Source organism: Epinephelus moara, chromosome 2 (genome assembly GCF_006386435.1).
Source record: "Epinephelus moara isolate mb chromosome 2, YSFRI_EMoa_1.0, whole genome shotgun sequence".
Taxonomy (NCBI): domain Eukaryota; kingdom Metazoa; phylum Chordata; class Actinopteri; order Perciformes; family Serranidae; genus Epinephelus; species Epinephelus moara.
In genome coordinates this window covers 28853177-28870763 of record NC_065507.1, presented here as the reverse complement: position 1 = coordinate 28870763, position 17587 = coordinate 28853177, and the positions used below count along the sequence as shown (strand labels likewise).

At 44.5% G+C, this 17587-nt stretch overlaps 1 protein-coding gene across 2 annotated transcripts in view; it reads right to left on the bottom strand.

Moving 5' to 3' along the window:
• Positions 1–17587, bottom strand: part of robo1 (roundabout, axon guidance receptor, homolog 1 (Drosophila)) — a 267974-nt gene that overhangs the window by 33462 nt on the left and 216925 nt on the right. For both annotated transcript variants that reach the window (XM_050062181.1, XM_050062191.1), the window contains 7 exons: positions 13309–13466; positions 7728–7848; positions 6372–6510; positions 6070–6197; positions 1534–1728; positions 633–757; positions 229–400 (listed from right to left, as the gene is read on the bottom strand). In XM_050062181.1, coding sequence (XP_049918138.1) covers positions 229–400; positions 633–757; positions 1534–1728; positions 6070–6197; positions 6372–6510; positions 7728–7848; positions 13309–13466 — 1038 coding nt within the window. The remainder of the gene's footprint in view (positions 1–228; positions 401–632; positions 758–1533; positions 1729–6069; positions 6198–6371; positions 6511–7727; positions 7849–13308; positions 13467–17587) is intronic.

Sequence of the window (17587 nt, the reverse complement as noted above, 5' to 3'; positions counted from 1 at the left end):
CTGACAGGAACACATTGAACAGGCCAGACCGAACCTCACAAACCTCAATTCGGATATTAATACGCTCGACGACAACCACAGCTTTTCAGACGAACAGCATTATCCTCATGAGCCAAAGATTATCCGAAATACCAACATTTATCCACTCAAGCTTTTCTTTCAGTGTTCCTCTAATTCACCCTGAGACTTTGCTGTGTGCAGGAACTGCGCTTAAAACGTTTTGCTTACCATCAGTGACCTCTAGCAGAGCCTTGGTGAGGACACTGCCAGCAGTGTTGATAGCCTGGCAGCTGTAGTATCCCATGTCTGAGCGTTCAGCATCAGTGATGGTAAGGTCCCCAGACTGAGATACAGAAAATCTAGAGGAGGGTTGAGGAGGTTGGTAGGAGAACAACAGGTTCTGTGGGGGATGAAAGCAGATCACATAGAGTCAGACATTTATTAACAGCTATTTGGCTTGTGTAAGTTGATTGGACAGGTTGAAGACTTCACTCCAAAATGGCATATGAATGCAAGCATCTGTCAGCAATTAACTGAACTATAGCCGACGAATTAGTTCTTTCCAAAGCTTTTAATGAGTACGCTAAAGAGAATTTTGAAATAAAACGTTTATAAGAGTTTATTTTGTTTACCTGACTGCCTTCCCGCTGCCAGAAAATGGCTGGCTGTGGGTTTCCAGTTGCCTCGCACTGGAAGGTGACGGTTCTGCCAACCCCAACCACCTGGTTCCTTGGTCTGACCACAAATGCCGGGGGCACTGGAGGACAGCCATGAGAACGGTTAGCCGTTGAATAGACAAACACACCATAGTGTATTATTACAGTTATCATAACATTGCAGTTACAAGTGGTCTGGGTTATTTAAATATAAGACAAAGGACATCTGACTGCACAGTGCCTGTATTCAAATCTGTTTTTAAGGATTCAGGCTCTCTTTCAAAACTTGGCAGAGTGTGTGCACAGATTAACCAGTACGCTGATCAAATTCAAAATGCAGGCATATTATAGATGTAATGAATAGAAAAAACAACGGTTACTCCCATGCCCCCTCATTTGCATGGGCAAGGGCATGGACCATTAAAATTTACATGGAAATGGGGAATAAATTTGAGCCATCTGTCCATGCTGACACCCTCCAATAGAGCAGGCCTCAACCAGGATGCAGTATCCATGCATCTTAATGACAAATTCCATCTCATACTAAGTGTGGTGTCGTAGCCCAAGGTCAGCCATGCAGCTCTACGGTGACACTAAGCCTTGCTGGTCTAATAGGCCATCTATGTGAGGACACACAGCCTGAATGTAAAGGTCCAGAGGCAGGCGAGTTTACACCCTCACTCTGGATAGGTCCTCAAATATCATAAATCTGCAAACATTTTAATCTGTTTTATACCGAGGCTGTGTTGTACATAAAGTGAGGCAATCTGAAAACTGTCATTTGAAATACAGACATAATTTGTCCATGAATAAGATGGGGTGTTTGGTAATGCATAAAACTGGGGGGAAATAATAGAGTGAAATGATGCGGCTTTACCTTGGAGGCCCAAGCTGAGCATATTTTTACCCATTAATGTCCTTTTGTCACTGTTGCCCGTGACAACAGAAACATGAGTGCTGATTGGAAGGTGGAGAAGTGATGGGAGGAGGATGGAGGGGGGTTGTGACAGCTTCCTGTCTCTGTCAGGGCGGTGAATAGGTGACGGGTGACATTTCAACTTACCAGACATGACTAAAAAGGAAACAAAAACACAACAACAAAAAACCCAAAGATGAATAAATAAATAATAAACAGCATGACATAAAGAGGAGAGATAAGGAAAATAACAATGCGATGTCCATGGGCACAAATAATCATGTTACTGTTAGTCTATGAATAAAAGACATGTCATATTTCACCCTGGGCTTGCACCCTAGAGACCACATGATACACACAGGAAAGAATAATTACCATGAGTGATCAGGAATGCATTAAAAATGCACACACACACACAATAAAACATCTGATTCAACATTCCTTCTTAGTCTTGGGACACACTCAAGGACAGGAAAAATGCTGGATTAAGTACAATAAAATGACAAGAAAACAAGGCACACATGAAACACACAAGCGAGATACATTATGCTTAGCAAACACAATGCTTTGTTCCCTTTTTTTCTCTCTCCTTCCAGGTGTGTGAAGGTGAGCGTCCCTGTATCCTTAATGAGGTTTAGAGCACCCCAAGGAGCAGCTGGATTACAGTCCCCTCAAACACAGCCTTGCAAATGTAAGCCTGGTTCATAAAACTACAAGGTGAATGTTAACTGTCACTCTTTGGTCATAAATCTCCCCCGGCCAATCACTCACCTTATCTAATCTGTCTGCTTCAACGGCTCCCACGGAAACATAAACGCTGTCAGTCAGAGTAATGACCGACCCCTCCCTCCTCCCTCCTCCCTCCTCCCTCCGCTGGCCTTTAAAATGCAGATAAGACTCACATCAAATGCTCCCAGAAGAAGACGCTCTCCGCTATCTGCGCGTGAGAGGCTCTAAATACACACAATCATGAGAACATCCACATCCACAAATACACAACCCCCCCTACAACACCTACACACGTCCATTCATGTGTGTCTAAGCCTTTAATGAGGTAACCCTACCTCTCCCATGCTGCTGTGATCACAGTTGTGGACCTGGAGGGAGAGGTGAGTCTTAAATCTGACCAGGCTACTTTGTTGTGGACTTTCCGCTAGCTTACAGCGCAGGGGGGAGTCTCTATCAAAAAGCCGATCAGAGTGCCTGAGGAGAACACACTGGGCATGGTGGCCTCCAGCCCGACAGGAGGCAGGCTACATACCAAAGAACCACATCGGAGATACTGATGGCGGTTTGAGTAGTGCTGCTGTTCAGTAGGGTTGACATCAATACAAAAGTAGGACTGCATGCGGAGGATTTAGCATGATTAATAGTGGCTCCCATTGGGAGGTCTGGGGCATGCTTAAAATGCTCGGCCCTTCTCTATCAGCTGAAATGTGGTTCTCAAAACTTTGCGTGACAGTAAGTAATACACAATAAGGGTCTATGAGATGCTTAAGATACATCAAATGATACAGAGATAGAGAGACACAAAGCATCAATTCTATATGTGGCACCCAACCGGGGTTTGGTATTTATCATCACTGTAGCAGCACACAGTCGGCTGACAGGAAAGTTCCTCTCACTCGCTTTCTTTTGGCACCAGTGCCAAGTCTCCTTCCAGACCCTTTACATGGGTTATTAGCAACGCTGCTCTAGGGACTCCCATTCCATTCAAGACCTTCCTACACATAAATCACTGCTAACGGCAAACTTAACCAGCTGAAAAAAAAAATATCACGTTGATTTTCTGAATTCTGTCCAGCACAGTCTGTAACAATGTATTTACATTCCTACGGTGGAAGTCCGCTGGTGAAGTTTAATTGACAAAATACTGTATAAACATTATCTAACCACACCAGACCCAGATCAAAGTGCCTTTGTCTGATTCTTAAATCTTTTAAAACACACACTCTCGCATGTACGCACACCCTCAGCAGATTTAATAGCTGAACAGCCCATCCTGCTGCTACATTCTCATGTGGCTTAGATTAATGATTTTACGATGAAACTATAAATACGGCTAGTGACTCGGGCAATTATGCGTTTCTTCCATCAATCAGGGAAATATTTCCCTCGACATATTTATAAGTCCGAAGGAGGTGTAGTAGACTGACAAACACGTGTGTAAGACAATAATTCACTGATTAAGTTAGTAACGAGAGCAGAGCACCCTGAAAGAAAAATAGCCCAGGGCACCGCTTTCACAATGTCGACTTTGTTCACTGACAATCTGACCATGGGAGGTGTGAGAATCGCCCTCTGTCAGCACACAGCCAGTTTCTCCTCATAAACTGTCCAACTCTGAAAAGGGATTTGCTTTGAATATCTACAAAACTGTGTGTCTTGCTATATTTTTAACATCATTTTCACATACCATATTGCAATGATGAGCAAATTGCATAATGAAGCTGCAGGGAATGATTTCTATATTTAACCAGTCTTTCGAACAAATCCAATTTTAATTCCGTTGGTTTTATCGTCCATTTACACATCACAGCCGATCTAGCAGAAAAACTTGAGTTCAAAGAATATTTACATTAATTCCACTCTGGCCTTAAATATCGGATTACCATTTTGTGGTGTAGTTCGCTCTGCCAGTGGCTCGCTACCACGGAAATTATATTATTCAGCTGCTCAGTTATTCTTATGCAGTGGCTCAGCAGTCTTGCCATGCTTTGACTCTTGATGTAGGGCGACAGCATTGCCCACTAAACCCACAGACTAAACTCCTGCCCCCCACATTACTGTTGTCTTCACTTCCACAGAGACATCTTACTACCTATACATCGTTTCGCTACTTTGGCCTGTTTAGACCTACAATTACCCGGCCTTTCTTTCCTTTCCTGTGCCCGCATCTGTAATTAGAAGCATGTCATTTCCGGGCGTGGGACTGTGGCCTGCTTGTCTTTAATTAGCTGGACTACTAAGTGCCCACAGCCTCCCTGGCCTCCTCATGTCCTGGTCTGGATGAAGCTCAGGGATCTGAAGAGAGGATGGAAATGGTTCTAGGAACTTTGAAAGCTCGGAGGTTCAGGCATCAGTCCCATCTAAGCATTTGAGTGGAACGAAGATTCCTATTACTCATGCTATGCCTCTCACCTGATCTTACACTCTAAGAAAGCATTGACATTTGCCCCCTAAATCCATGGCAGGGGTTCTTTTTTTGCTGAAGTAAAATCCATTTAAGTGCTTTAACTTTGGTTTTCATGCCTCTCTAATTCTTATAACATGGGGGTTGAAAGGCATGGTGTGTGAAAAGAGGGTCTGAGCCCTGCTTCTGAGTGCAGGCAACAGGGAATTGGCCTGAAGTTAAGACATTTAATTTCCACTGAGGACATGGGAGGTTTTAGCATTTCAAATATGTTTCTAAGCCAGGAGAACAGCTTATTGAACCAGTGCATCAATGCTGTTCCCTTTCATTAACTAAGCTTTCATCAGAGGGAAGGGAAAGAGGGAAAAAAGGCAATAAGAGAAGCAGATATATTGATGGGTTTATTGGCAGGTGGGCCTAATCTTACTCTTCAAACCGATCTAAAGATTGCTGTCTTGAGGAGAAAATCAAGAAATAATTGCAAAGGGTAGCCAAGTGAAGATGAAGTATCTGTCTTCACGGGTGGGGGTTGGACGAGGAATAAAATCATCTTGTCTCTTTATATCTCCGCTGCGATGACTGCTGGGAGTGACATTAATATGACTGACCTCAACACAGAAACCTCTCTCCCCCCTCTATCCACTTCACCACAATCGCCCCCAGTCCCAATTCCCAACCCGTTCTGCATCAGTAGCGAGCCGCCACCAGGACCAACATACTCACTGTCCTCCCATCCAACCCCCATCTCCCAAGCAATGAGCCTCCTCCTCCTTCCCTCCCTTCTTCTCCCACCCGACTCCCAACATTCCCATTAGTTTGGCGTTAAATGGCCCCTGTGTTCCACTGATTCTCAGGAGGGTTTAGGGGTGATCCCAGCCCCCCAGTTCCTCTGAATGGTTTCTTTCTGAATGTTCACACTCTGTGACCGGCTGCTTTATATTCCAACTGTGTTAATAAGACGTCCAATGGAGAGGGCCACAGGAGACACAGAGATATTCCATAGGTTCACAAATAGTACTGTATGTCCTAAAACATGATGGAAGACAGGCCTCCGGAGAAATGCCACTTGTATAGGGCAAATGAAATCGATTGCTGTTGAGCTCCCATGTGCACAGGTCTACAGCTGTTATGGATTTTTGCGTTTCTTTTTATTAGAAATCAATCAGCTAATTGAGAGAGAATAGTTGAAAGTGATGACCGTGTAGTGCCAAAGCTGAAGGCCATTATGGCAATGTGGCTGGGCTAAATTGCATTTACATCAAGCTGCACAATAACCCAGAATGGAAATGAATTTAGAATAGCTGTCCAAGGGGGCTGTAAATGGAATAATGTGGCCCAATGAACAGTGCAAAACTGAGGCTTACCGTGGACGGTGAGCGTGGCCGATGCCTCCGCCTTGCCCACCATGTTCTCTACCACGCAGGTGTAGGAGCCTACATCAGCAGAGGTCAGACGACGGATCTTCAGGGTGTGGTCCTCACGAATCTCATACCTAGATCAAATCAAATATTGTCATGTACACAAAAAACTTTTTTTCCACACAGGGTCAATGCAAGATGCGTCAGCTGACGACATAAAAAAGTGAGCGGTGGATCAAACACAGAGAGGGAGAGGGTGAGGGACAAATGTATTGCATGATGAAAGGGGACCAGTTGATGAGTCATACCTTCCTTTAGGCAGGTCACCGTCGTCTTTCCTCCAGCGCACGGTGGGAACTGGGTCGCCACGGGCCTCACACCTGAACTCTACACTTTGGTCCACTAACACCACCTGGCTGCCTGGGCGACGCACAAAGCTGGGACGCTCTGCATAGATGAATAACAGCACACAAATTGAAAATCAGAGCATAGCATGGTAGTACTGGAACAGTTTTGATTAAGTGAAAGTCATTAAATCTGTTGCTTTGATTCCTTCAATAAATCTAGGTTTTGTTCTTTATTGTCAGGCTTTAGAGCTAAGTTTAAAAGGAAATTGAAAATTGAATAAAAACCCAATGGAAAAAGCCATCTTGAAGTTTTAGTTTTAGGTCCTGTGAGGTGTCCTGGAATGATAATGACGAAATGATGTGAAATAACCTAATTTAATTTGTTATCCAGAGACATGAAGTAATAAGGTAATAGCCATTTTTTGGGGAATGACACAGGTTAAAAAGACAAAAAATACAGTCTAGACTACAGGGAGTAGACACTACACATACATCACACGACAGGAAACAGTGACTAACTTGTGGTACTGTATATGGTTTTAATTACACATGACAAGGCACTAAATTAATTGAAGACAGAACACTAAACAGGACCTGACACAGGGAGTCTGTCGTCTTGTTAACCCCGTCACCCTCGCGTCCAGCTCTGACTCTTACTGGTTTCCAAATTCTAAAGGTGCAGGTTTATGCAGCGATTTCAATCTTTATTTTTTATTCACTTATCACTTCCAGTTACTTTAAATATATTCCATCAGACTTGGCCCAAAAAACTAACTGCAGTGGTTAATGATTAACCAGAGTTTCTGGGTTGCACAAAAGCTACGAGCCGGCCTTGATTAAGCCCTGACAGTATTATTGCATTATAATTATTTAACTTTTCGAAACTGGCTTTGATGTTGTTCCTTGTGACAGATTATAAGAGGTCACAGAGGAGAAGCAGCAGAGGAAGCGAGAAAGCTGGCGATAAAATCAGGAGTCTGGACATGCTCTCTGCTTGGGACACAGGAGAGATCCGGGGTCGGAGGTCACTCGTGATGAAATAGGGTGCAGCTGGTCACAGGAGAGAAGCTGCTGGGGCCAGTGTGGGATTCATATTTAAGTGTGAGATTGGAGGTCATCTCACACTCTATCTGATAAAGGTCAGTGACACCATTTACTTCCCCGGGAGACAGACAATCAAAGCTTAACATCTGGATTCTGTTTCTCACTGCAGAGAAACACAAAAAATGTGTGGATGTGCGTGTTTGTGGGCTGTATGTGGACAGAGAGTAAACAACAGATTGAGATGCTTTAATAGAGAAAAGAAAGATTAATTACCAAGCACTGTAAGTTCAGCTATTTCACTTTCACGTTCTCCCACCATGTTTGTGCCAACGCACACGTACTTCCCAGCATCAGTCTTCCGGGCGTTTGTGATCATCAGCTTCCCTCCGCGTATCTGAGGGAATAGAGGAGGAGGTGAGAGGCTTATCACGGAGAGGAAAAACAGCAATATTAGAGTGTGAGAGACACTTGGGGCCTGTGGTTGACACAGAGAAAACAGAAAACAGCATAGCTCAAGCATTACAAAACATTTCCTGATTGCATTTAAGAATGCCTGTGAGCACTTACTTACCAAAAGGCCATTACAACACCATGATGAAATGCACTCACAAACACATAATGGCTTGGTGCTAAAGAGCGCTTTTTATAAGGTTTTTGCTCTGAGCACACAGAGATGGAGACAAACTGGACCACTCTATCTCTCTAGCTGTTTCTCGTTGTTCCCACTCAGCTTCCACTTGAAGTCTAAATCACTATCAGTCGGCCTGTTCCTCCTCAGGGTAAGCTGAGCCAAAGAACACTTTCCCAATCCAACACAACCGCAGGTCCCCAAGGAAACACCTGAGGCAGTGCAGGACTGTGAGCACTTTTCCAGTTGCCTCAAAAGCGCTTCAGGACAGCTTCGTCTATTATCGCAGGGAATGTTTTAAAGAATAGGTTTCTTGGAATATTTTCCCGTGTGTGCATACAGCTACAAGTGAGAGCAAGTGAACATACATTCAAGCACACATGAACAGCACACACACCCAGCAGGGAATGTGTGTTTGTCCAGGTGAATGTCATGTCTGTTATTTCCCAGGGCTTTGATTACAGGCCAGAGGAGGTGCTTTGTTCTCAGGCAGTCAGAAAGGCAGCCCCGGCCCCAGCGCAGGCCCCTCAGCCCTTCTCTCAGCTCACAGCCATGCCAGTCAGCGCAGAGACAGACAATAGCGTGGTGCACCAATGATCTCTTTGCCTTGATGGAGGCTTAAGGTTTTAAATGCACAGATCAGCCTGCGAGACCGGGACCACCACCTGCAAGCATGTAATCGATACCCTCATTAGAGTACCACTGACAGAGAGCTTGACACACAATATTGCAAATGCGTGACTATCATGTTAAACTCAAGTCCTCCTACATGTATGTTCACTTGTGATCTGTGACACATCTTGGTAAATCTCCGTACTTGGCATACTCAGTTTTCATCACTTGCACATGATGAACAAACTTAAAGCGGTGTGTGCATGGATTCTTATAAAGTAGTCTTGAAGGACAACTTTGCAGCCGGACACATTCTTCTGGTTCTGAGGCATTCCTCAGCCCTTCACCCCTGTTTAATATTCATGGTAAAGCAAGAGGGCAGAGAGACTTGAAGAGGCTGTAGAAAGCTAGCTTATTTAGGGCACCCTGCGGTGCTGGAGGGGTTTGAAGTATCATTATGTTACTGTTTGTTTGAGGAAAGGCTTAACAGCTAAAACACTGTGACACTCACAAAGGCCCAAGGTCAGGGCAGACTATGCAGCAGAGAAAGAGGGGGGGATGTTCTGTTGGGTCCACAGGGCTTTGACATGAGGATCCACTTAGGCCCCGTCCACTCTATCCATATTCTTACCTCTGTGTGTCTGTGGCAGTTTCCCATTCTCCACAGGCATATTTGGAGTGCCAGAGCAGCGGGGACTCTGAGAGCAAGTAAATGAATGCAGCAGCGGTCCTCTTTTTCTCTGCATGCATATCCTCTCCACACAACACAACGAGGCACACAGGCTGCTGAAAGCCCCGACAATCTGACCATTATCCCTGTATTACAGGGAGATGGCTCTATCCTGTTGCCTTTTGTCTCATGTCATTTGGCAATGCTGATAATGAAAAAAGCCTCTATTCAGCATCCATTCTGTTGGTATTCACACAGCAGTTCATTTTCCAGGCTGATAATTAGCCACAACTACTGCACAAAGGGAGGAGGACAATGTGCTGCATTTTGGCCGTTTATGATGTCGCCAACAAACTTGCTCTAGGCAGACAATAGTCTGGGTTTAAATACTGGCATTTTTCCTGTTTCTGTTTATTTATCCTTTACTCATTGTCCCTGAAAGACCTGTTTGACAAAGTTGAGAGGAATGTGGCCAGCTGCTGCGAGTGGCACAGCAGTATTACAGGGTAATAGCTCTAGCTCACTCTTTGTGGCTCAGTGGGAAACTTTTCACAACCGCCCCACATGAAGTCATGAATATATGTGAGATGGCACACAGCATGTCATTGGTGTTTACACACAGCTGACCAAAATAGATAGAAAAACAGAAGGGTTCCTTCTGATGTGTCTGCCTCTCCCTGAAGTTCATTCCCTCTTTATGCTGCAGCCACCAAAGCCAAGCCGGCCCATCCCAGTAAAGTGCAGCACAGAGAGAAAATCCCCACTGCAGGTGGTTTGGGACCTCGCTCTGATCACCAGTGATCACCAAGGAGACTGCACGTTTCAGCATGTTCCACAGCAGGAGGAATGGACTCAACCAAACACAACAATGCAGGCTGGATTTTGGGGGGGGGGGGGCTTTTGACGAGCTCAGCTGTTCATCACATTATAAAGATTCCACCCTCTGCTTCCCTCTATACAGTCCTATATTCACTCACACCATATTCACTGTACCATAAACAAACACTGGACGTCGCCCAATGATTGTCCTATTTCTAATACAACTTGATCTGTTAACATGGGACTCCACAGGAGACTGTCCAGACTCCCATCTGTCACCACAGTTGATTACACATACTTAGATAGTCATACATGACGTCGAGCGCTACTTTAAAAGTGCTCATTTGGGAACGCTCAGTCTGCAAGGTTTTGTGCTTGACAGGAAGTTTACAGTGAGCAACACCAGCTGGTCGGCGCAGCTCTGTTAAATCTACCAGAGCCTGTTTTCAGTCCCACAGAAGGCCCAACACTGCTGCAGGCTACACGGACACAACCCTGAGTCATCCTGCCTGTGTAACAGCAGTGTTCACACTGTTTATTCTGAGGATTTCAACCATCAGTGCACAAAATCACATATACAGCAGTAAGAATAAGTCCTCACTTCCTCCATGCAGGGGGTAGGATGGATGTTGTTGCAGAAATGATTTATAACCAAAAGAAAAAGGGTGTGTGTATGTGATGTTTTCAGTGGGGCTAAAATATAATTATGGGAAAGGCCATGCGTGCAAGAGTTGAACCAGGGCTGCTGTGTCCTCAAAGTACCTCTCCCACTCTACAGTTAAGAGCAGGGATTAGTTTACCAGTAGGTGATGAACAAAACTGAAAATATAAATGGTAGTATTTTGTTTTATACAAGAGTGAGATCAAATACCCAACATTAATTGTCATGGATGTAAGTTTAGGGAGAAAAAGATGTTGCTTTTTGCCTCAAAATCCATCTGTAGTCGTCATAAATGGTAAAGTGTAAATACAGTAAATACATGATACATGCATTATCCAAATGTGTAGAAAACACAAGACAGTAAATTCAAAGGCCACAAGAGTTCACTTTGTGGTACAGCGGTCTTGTGCTTATCAGTAACTACTGACTTGACTCAGAGACAGATATGATTTGATTCTCTTTAAACTAGATTATGCGCTTGTTTCTTTCAATTACGCTGCTCAGCGGCCAGACACGGACTCTTAATCTTCTGCCTGTGCAGCTTCGGAAAAACAAAAACAAAAAAAAAAAAAAACAGAGCGAAAGAACACTCACACTGTTTATGAGTTTGCACAGGGCTCAATGCAGGCAAACTCAACTGGCCCCTACTGAGCAAAACTGTGTTTAGTCATGTACAGTCCTCCGCTAAAAACAGCCAACAGCAATAAATCACTGTTTCAACTTATCCAGTAATGAAAATGTATTGAGCACAACTACCCCAGGCTGGATTCAGCACTACGCTACAGGCATACACAGTAGAACATCTTTATTTGTGCCTTGTATTTACTGTCTGGGGAAGATCTGATTGTCTGTGGCTGTACTATGGAGTTAGCCATCGTCAGCACTTGGGGGCCAAACCAAGCAGCAAATCTCCAGGGCTGAAAATGAAGCCAAACACTGCAGTTCTTTGTACGGCCAGCTGAGGAATTAAAACGTTTACAGCCTGGTATAAAAAACAGTTCTGGGCTCTATAGCTAGTTTCGTCCAGGTGAGGTTACTTTGAATGGCTGTCTGGGAGGCGTCATCACAGTCTACGAGTCAGACCCACCCCTTGCTCCTTCACAGCTCCACCCTCTCGTCCAAATATGGTCTCTTCTGGATCCAAAAAAAATCAAAATGGCAAAGGCTGACATGCCAAACTTGTGGCTTCAAAATGAGAGTCCACAAACCAATAGGTGACCTCACAGTAGCTATGTCCATAATGTTATACAGTCTTCGGGCTACCCTGCCATTCACTGCCTGCACATATGCTCACTCACTATCTGTAGGTGACATTGTCTGGGTAGGTCAATTGAGTCATCAGCTGATTCACAATCAGCCAATAACACAGCAACTCCTTCTCTGTCAGCCTACCATCTTACTGCTCCTCATTTTAAATATGGTTCTTTCTCTGCCCTCCCCATCACCTCCCATACTTTAGGGATTCATCAGCCTCATACGCCTCTGCAGTCAGCAGCCTCGGAGTCATCAGCCACAACCAGCATCTGGACTCCATGGGGGGATTTATCCTGCTGCTGCTCAGATGTCCCTCGATTACAAAATATCTCCCTCTGGTGTCCAACCGCCAAAGACATCTGTTAAATCTGTACACTCATACTCTGTATTAAATATTATCTTTACTTCAGTTTTCTCCTGATTAAACTGCTCAAGATGTAGCCAAAATCTTTAATCCCCACCAGCCAGAATGTGAAAATGGGATCCAGACCCACCTGTAACTACTTCCTCCATGCTACCTGCTTGTGTCAGCTAAATGCTGAGTCAGAGCCTTCCCTAAAGCACACATCCAATCAGTATAATCAAACACAACTAAAATTCAAGGAAAACGATTGAGGACACAAAGTTGTGTTTGGTTGAGAAAGTAAGGCTAGGATTATTTAAAGGCCTTTGGTAAGCAAGCATGTAGAGCTGATTAATACCGCAGTGCCGGCTGTGCTGTTGTTTTAATTAAAGCTGAATAATTGGTGGTTTGGTTGCAAATCAAATGTAAGGAGTTGTTTGGATTCTGCCGGCGCTTCTGCTGCCTAGTACAACTTTCTCCTCTTTGATTCCGGTCAGCTCATTTCTACCCCCCGGTCTACGCTTCTCCTGGTTGATTTCATCAGCAGGCCATCCCTAATCAATGCACTGCTGCTGACTGAGGGAGCAAGACTGATTCTATCGTCCTCAGTCATTAAAGGTTGTAGCCACCGAAATGGGCTGCTTTGGGTTTGGTAATTGCTATACGTGAATAATGAGGCAAACAAATCAATCTTTCAACGAACACTGAAATGGTGGTAATGACTTGACCTGCATCACTGGGTCGTTTTATCCCATACATTTGAACCTTCATATACAAAGCAGCCTTCAGGCAACTATAGATTAGCCTACATGTCAGCAATAACAATATTAAGGTTACTGCAGTCCACAGAGAAAAAAAGAGTCTTACAGTGATTCTCTCATCTCGGTCGTCAATGTTAGTTCCATCTTTTTTCCACGATATGGTGGGTTCAGGATGTCCACGTGGAGGCTGACACTCGAGGACCGCCGGCTCTCCTGCTGCCACGATCACATCTGCAGGGTTTTGTCTGAAGTCATCACGTAGAACTACAAGAAAACAGAAACAGGAGGATGAGGGGAAAAAAATGTCAATATATATCACTTTAGGGAAAAGAAAGTAAATTAACAGTTAAAGAGGCAGATGACTAAAAAAAAAAAACATAACACTTCAAGCTGTTACTACACTTATAAACCCAAAGGCAGCTAGTAAAACAGCAGCCGAGGTGTTTTGAAACACATAATTAGTTCCACGCGGATGGCAAAATGTTAGGCACACATCGCTGTCGATTCACAACAGCAAACCTGCCATGAAAACTGTAACAATCCCACATTTTCCTCACAGAACATAGTATTGACCCCATAAAAAAGGTATGTATTGTGTAGGCGACCGTATATACCAGGGTTATACAGTAACTATTTTAATGGTCTGCTTACTCCTATATACTCTTACTTCAATAAGCTTTACAGCAGCAAAGATGAACACATATTTGTGCCTATCAATATCCCTAACAGCAATGACCTTCCTCTTTGTTGAACGAACCACACAGACCTTCATATAATCATGCGTGCACACACACATACATACACACACACACACACACACACACACACACACACACACACACACACACTATACAGTGATGATCACCTCTCCATCATCGCTTCTTCATCTCTCCCTGACAGTCCATATTTACAGCCTGTGCGCTCATACACCCGCACCATCTTAACACAGATGAAAATCTACATTAGATCCAATCCACCATTGCTGCCTTGCTCGGAACTTTGGTAGGATATGATTCTTATTTGCATTGATTTTCCGTGGTAGAGGCGCTATAAAAAAGATGACACTGCCATGGATTTTCATTATTGGACGTAGGAGATCCACGGCTTCCTAGGTCATATTTATTGGTACAAATCTGAAACTGAATGGATGTGAAGGTTTAAAGAGATGAGCTGCGCAATTCTGATTTTCATTTGGGGCTGGATGCAAAATTACAAAACCTGCCTCATCTGAAATCATTAGTCTTTGCCTGCCTGCCTTATCAGAATATCGCCAATATCATTACTAACTGGTGGTTGCAACAAAGCAAATCAATGCATACCTGTTTTTTTTCTTTTTTCAACATATCTCTGGACTCTATATCTCCGGAGGTTTATTGAGAGGGAAGAGAGTAATGAATAGACCACCAGCTCCCTTCTGCAGGTAGTGTGCCAGTAATTATTTTCCCAGCTTTACAGCATGTACATATAAAAACATATGAAAACAGTGCTTGTAAATTTCAAGCTGAAATTCAGGCCACACACAGTATGGAGGTCAGTGTGTGCATGTGCATTGTTTCCCTTTGTATGCATGGAAAAGTAATGTGAATGCTTGTGTCTGTGTTTTGGGGATAAAAACCGAGCTTTTGCCGTCTGTTGTCTCACGCTCCTCAGCTTGCTCTGAAGTCACCTCAGTCACAGATCAAAGTCAGGCTCACCCCAGGACCCCGCACCTACTGACAGCCAACAAATTCCTCACTAAACCCTTTAAGCACTTAATTGGACATTGCCGAGCCCAGATACTGCTCTCTGCTTCTTGTAACGTGGAGTCGGAATCCAACTCAACAGTAGGAACCTGTGCTTGGAGTAAGATGTGTGGTATTAGCTTCCCCAGTGCATTGCTGCATAACCACACCCACACCTCCCTCAACACAGCTGTACAGCAATACATAGAAAACAATACATCCATGTTTTTTGTGACATATGTGCTGCTGCTACCAACAAGAGGCATGCATGCACAGATATATGCACAGTGTGCTGTACACAGATGAATTGCAATTATATGTGTGACCCCCATTCTTTACGCTCACTCTGATCCAACTCAAACTCAGCAGTGCAGCTGCACGGTGAGTGAGCTCATTTGGTATGGTTAAAAGCAGATACAGTCATCCAGGAATGCGAACGTAAACACTAAACATCCGATCCATTAGAGCACCGGCTCCATCTGAAGAAACACCGTCTCTATTTGCATCAGCAAGGTCAACCTGCTCCAAAGAGCGTCATTGTAAAAGTTGGCCTTGAGCGTCGAAGTGAGTCAAAAATCGAAGATGCAATACTCAACCTTGGCTCTGAGAATACTTAAATGTCAAATTTCTCTATTTCTTGTTTTTGTGCAGTGAGTATAAAAGTATACACATATGGCATCATCTGGTGACAATGATTGATTAATATCCTGTTGATATTTCATGTTTTTCCTCCACAGCTAATGCAGAGCTTGTTAAGAATGCTTGGATAAGTAAGTTCAGAAACTTTAACTGTGACATTAAGTGCACATGGTCTCCTCTCAGTGGGTCTCTGCCTCCCCTGCTGGCCTCACAAGAGCTCTTTCTGCTAACATGCAGATGCATCTGTCCCCCTGGAAAATAAGACGGGATGTGTGGTGAGGAAAAAGGGAAAAAAAATGGATGCTGTATTGACTAGTTGGAGGCCCGAGGGATAGCTGGCATCAACCAGTGTTTACACCAACAGCGCAGTGACCTCCACCCCTCCTTAACAGCACTAGCTTCCTCACCTCGCCGCCCTCTCTCCTCCTCCAAACCAACACCTCTTTGTTATAAACACAGCTGAGTGCAGCGCGGCAGACAGCCCCGAACATCTGCGTAGTGGAAAACAAAATCCTCTGGGATGGAGGCAGAGAGAGCAGGAGGGAGACTGAGGCAGCCAGACAGTCTGTCAGAGAGACAGACGGACACAGATCTGGATGGGGTACAAAGCCCCAACTCTTCCGCCAGAAGCCCTGTCAGATCCGGAGCTGTGGTGGAATCAGTTGCCTCTGGCCCCCCTAGTTTAAATAAGGCATCCTGCGTCCCTCCTTCCTGTATACATACTACAAAAGGCCCTGCCCGGCTGCCTCGCTAGCTGCTCCTGCTCTAGGACCCAGAATTGGGTGAAAAAATGGGATAGAGACTCTCTCACGCTGTGTGTTGCCCTGAAAGTGTAAGTGTGTGTGTGTGTGTGTGTGTGTGTGTGGTGTGGTCTGTGTTTGGGATAATGAGCCTACTCTACCATTCTGTCTCTCTAGTGAGCCTGCAGCTGTCCCCTAGCAGATAATATTTCCTGTGCTATTAACAGGGAGGCCAGACTCAATGTGTGTGTGTGTGTTTGTGTGTGTACAGAAAGAGTTTCAGTTTGTGGCTTAATATGTGGAAATGGGCCAGAGTCACAGGTCCCAGCATGAAGACGCCTCTTTGTCCGTCGTGGATTTGCTCAAATGCGCTGATGATGGGATGAAACAGAGTGAATATCCGGACCTGGACAGATATCAATACGCTTTGTCAAGGTAAAGGAATCTATTCTGCATTGCATTTCCTCTTTTCAGTGGGCCAAGAACAAAACACATCCTATCTCATCTGGCTGACATGCTTCGCTGCAAGACAAACAGCTGACTGTGCATAAAACAACCATATCTATCAAAGCAGACATTTCGTTTGCAGTGGCAAACATCTGTTGGGCCCTGCCAAGTCCAGTTTAACCACACTCTGCTGTACCGTATGATGAATCGCTCCCCAGGTCCGCAGTAGCAAATTGGAGCTGCGCTGAGGCTAACACAATTAGCTGCCATCATTTCTTACACCCAAACCCTCCGTTAAAAGGTCAGCTGAGATGGCTGCTCTCAGCTCTGAAAACTCCCAGGTCCATCACCCCCTCAAACTAACCCCTGTCCACCCACACACTCACACATAGGCACACACACACACTCCTGTACATGCGCTATTTTCCTCAGGAAATTGAAAACAGATGGTTAAATGTCAAATTAAAATGAGATTCCCGTGCTGCCCCTCCAACATTAATGAAAATGAAGACTTAATGCCACACACAAGTCTGGGTGGGAAAGATCAGATGAGCTTTGTTCTGAGGAAATTAAAGCAAGTACAACAAGCTTCCCCGCAAATCTTTGGAAGGATACAAAAACAGACCCACCAGGGAATTAAAGATTTATCAGAAGGCACCCGGAGTCAATCCCGCGGAGAGACGGAGCACAGCATGGGTCTCCCCTTTGGCTTTGGATTTTTCCTTGAAACAGAATGGACATGGCTAGCCCCTTAAGGGAGGCAGAGTGAATGATAACAGTAGAGAAAGAGAGGAAGAGGAATGGCAGAAGCAAGGGAAAAGAAAGAATCTGCTCCATA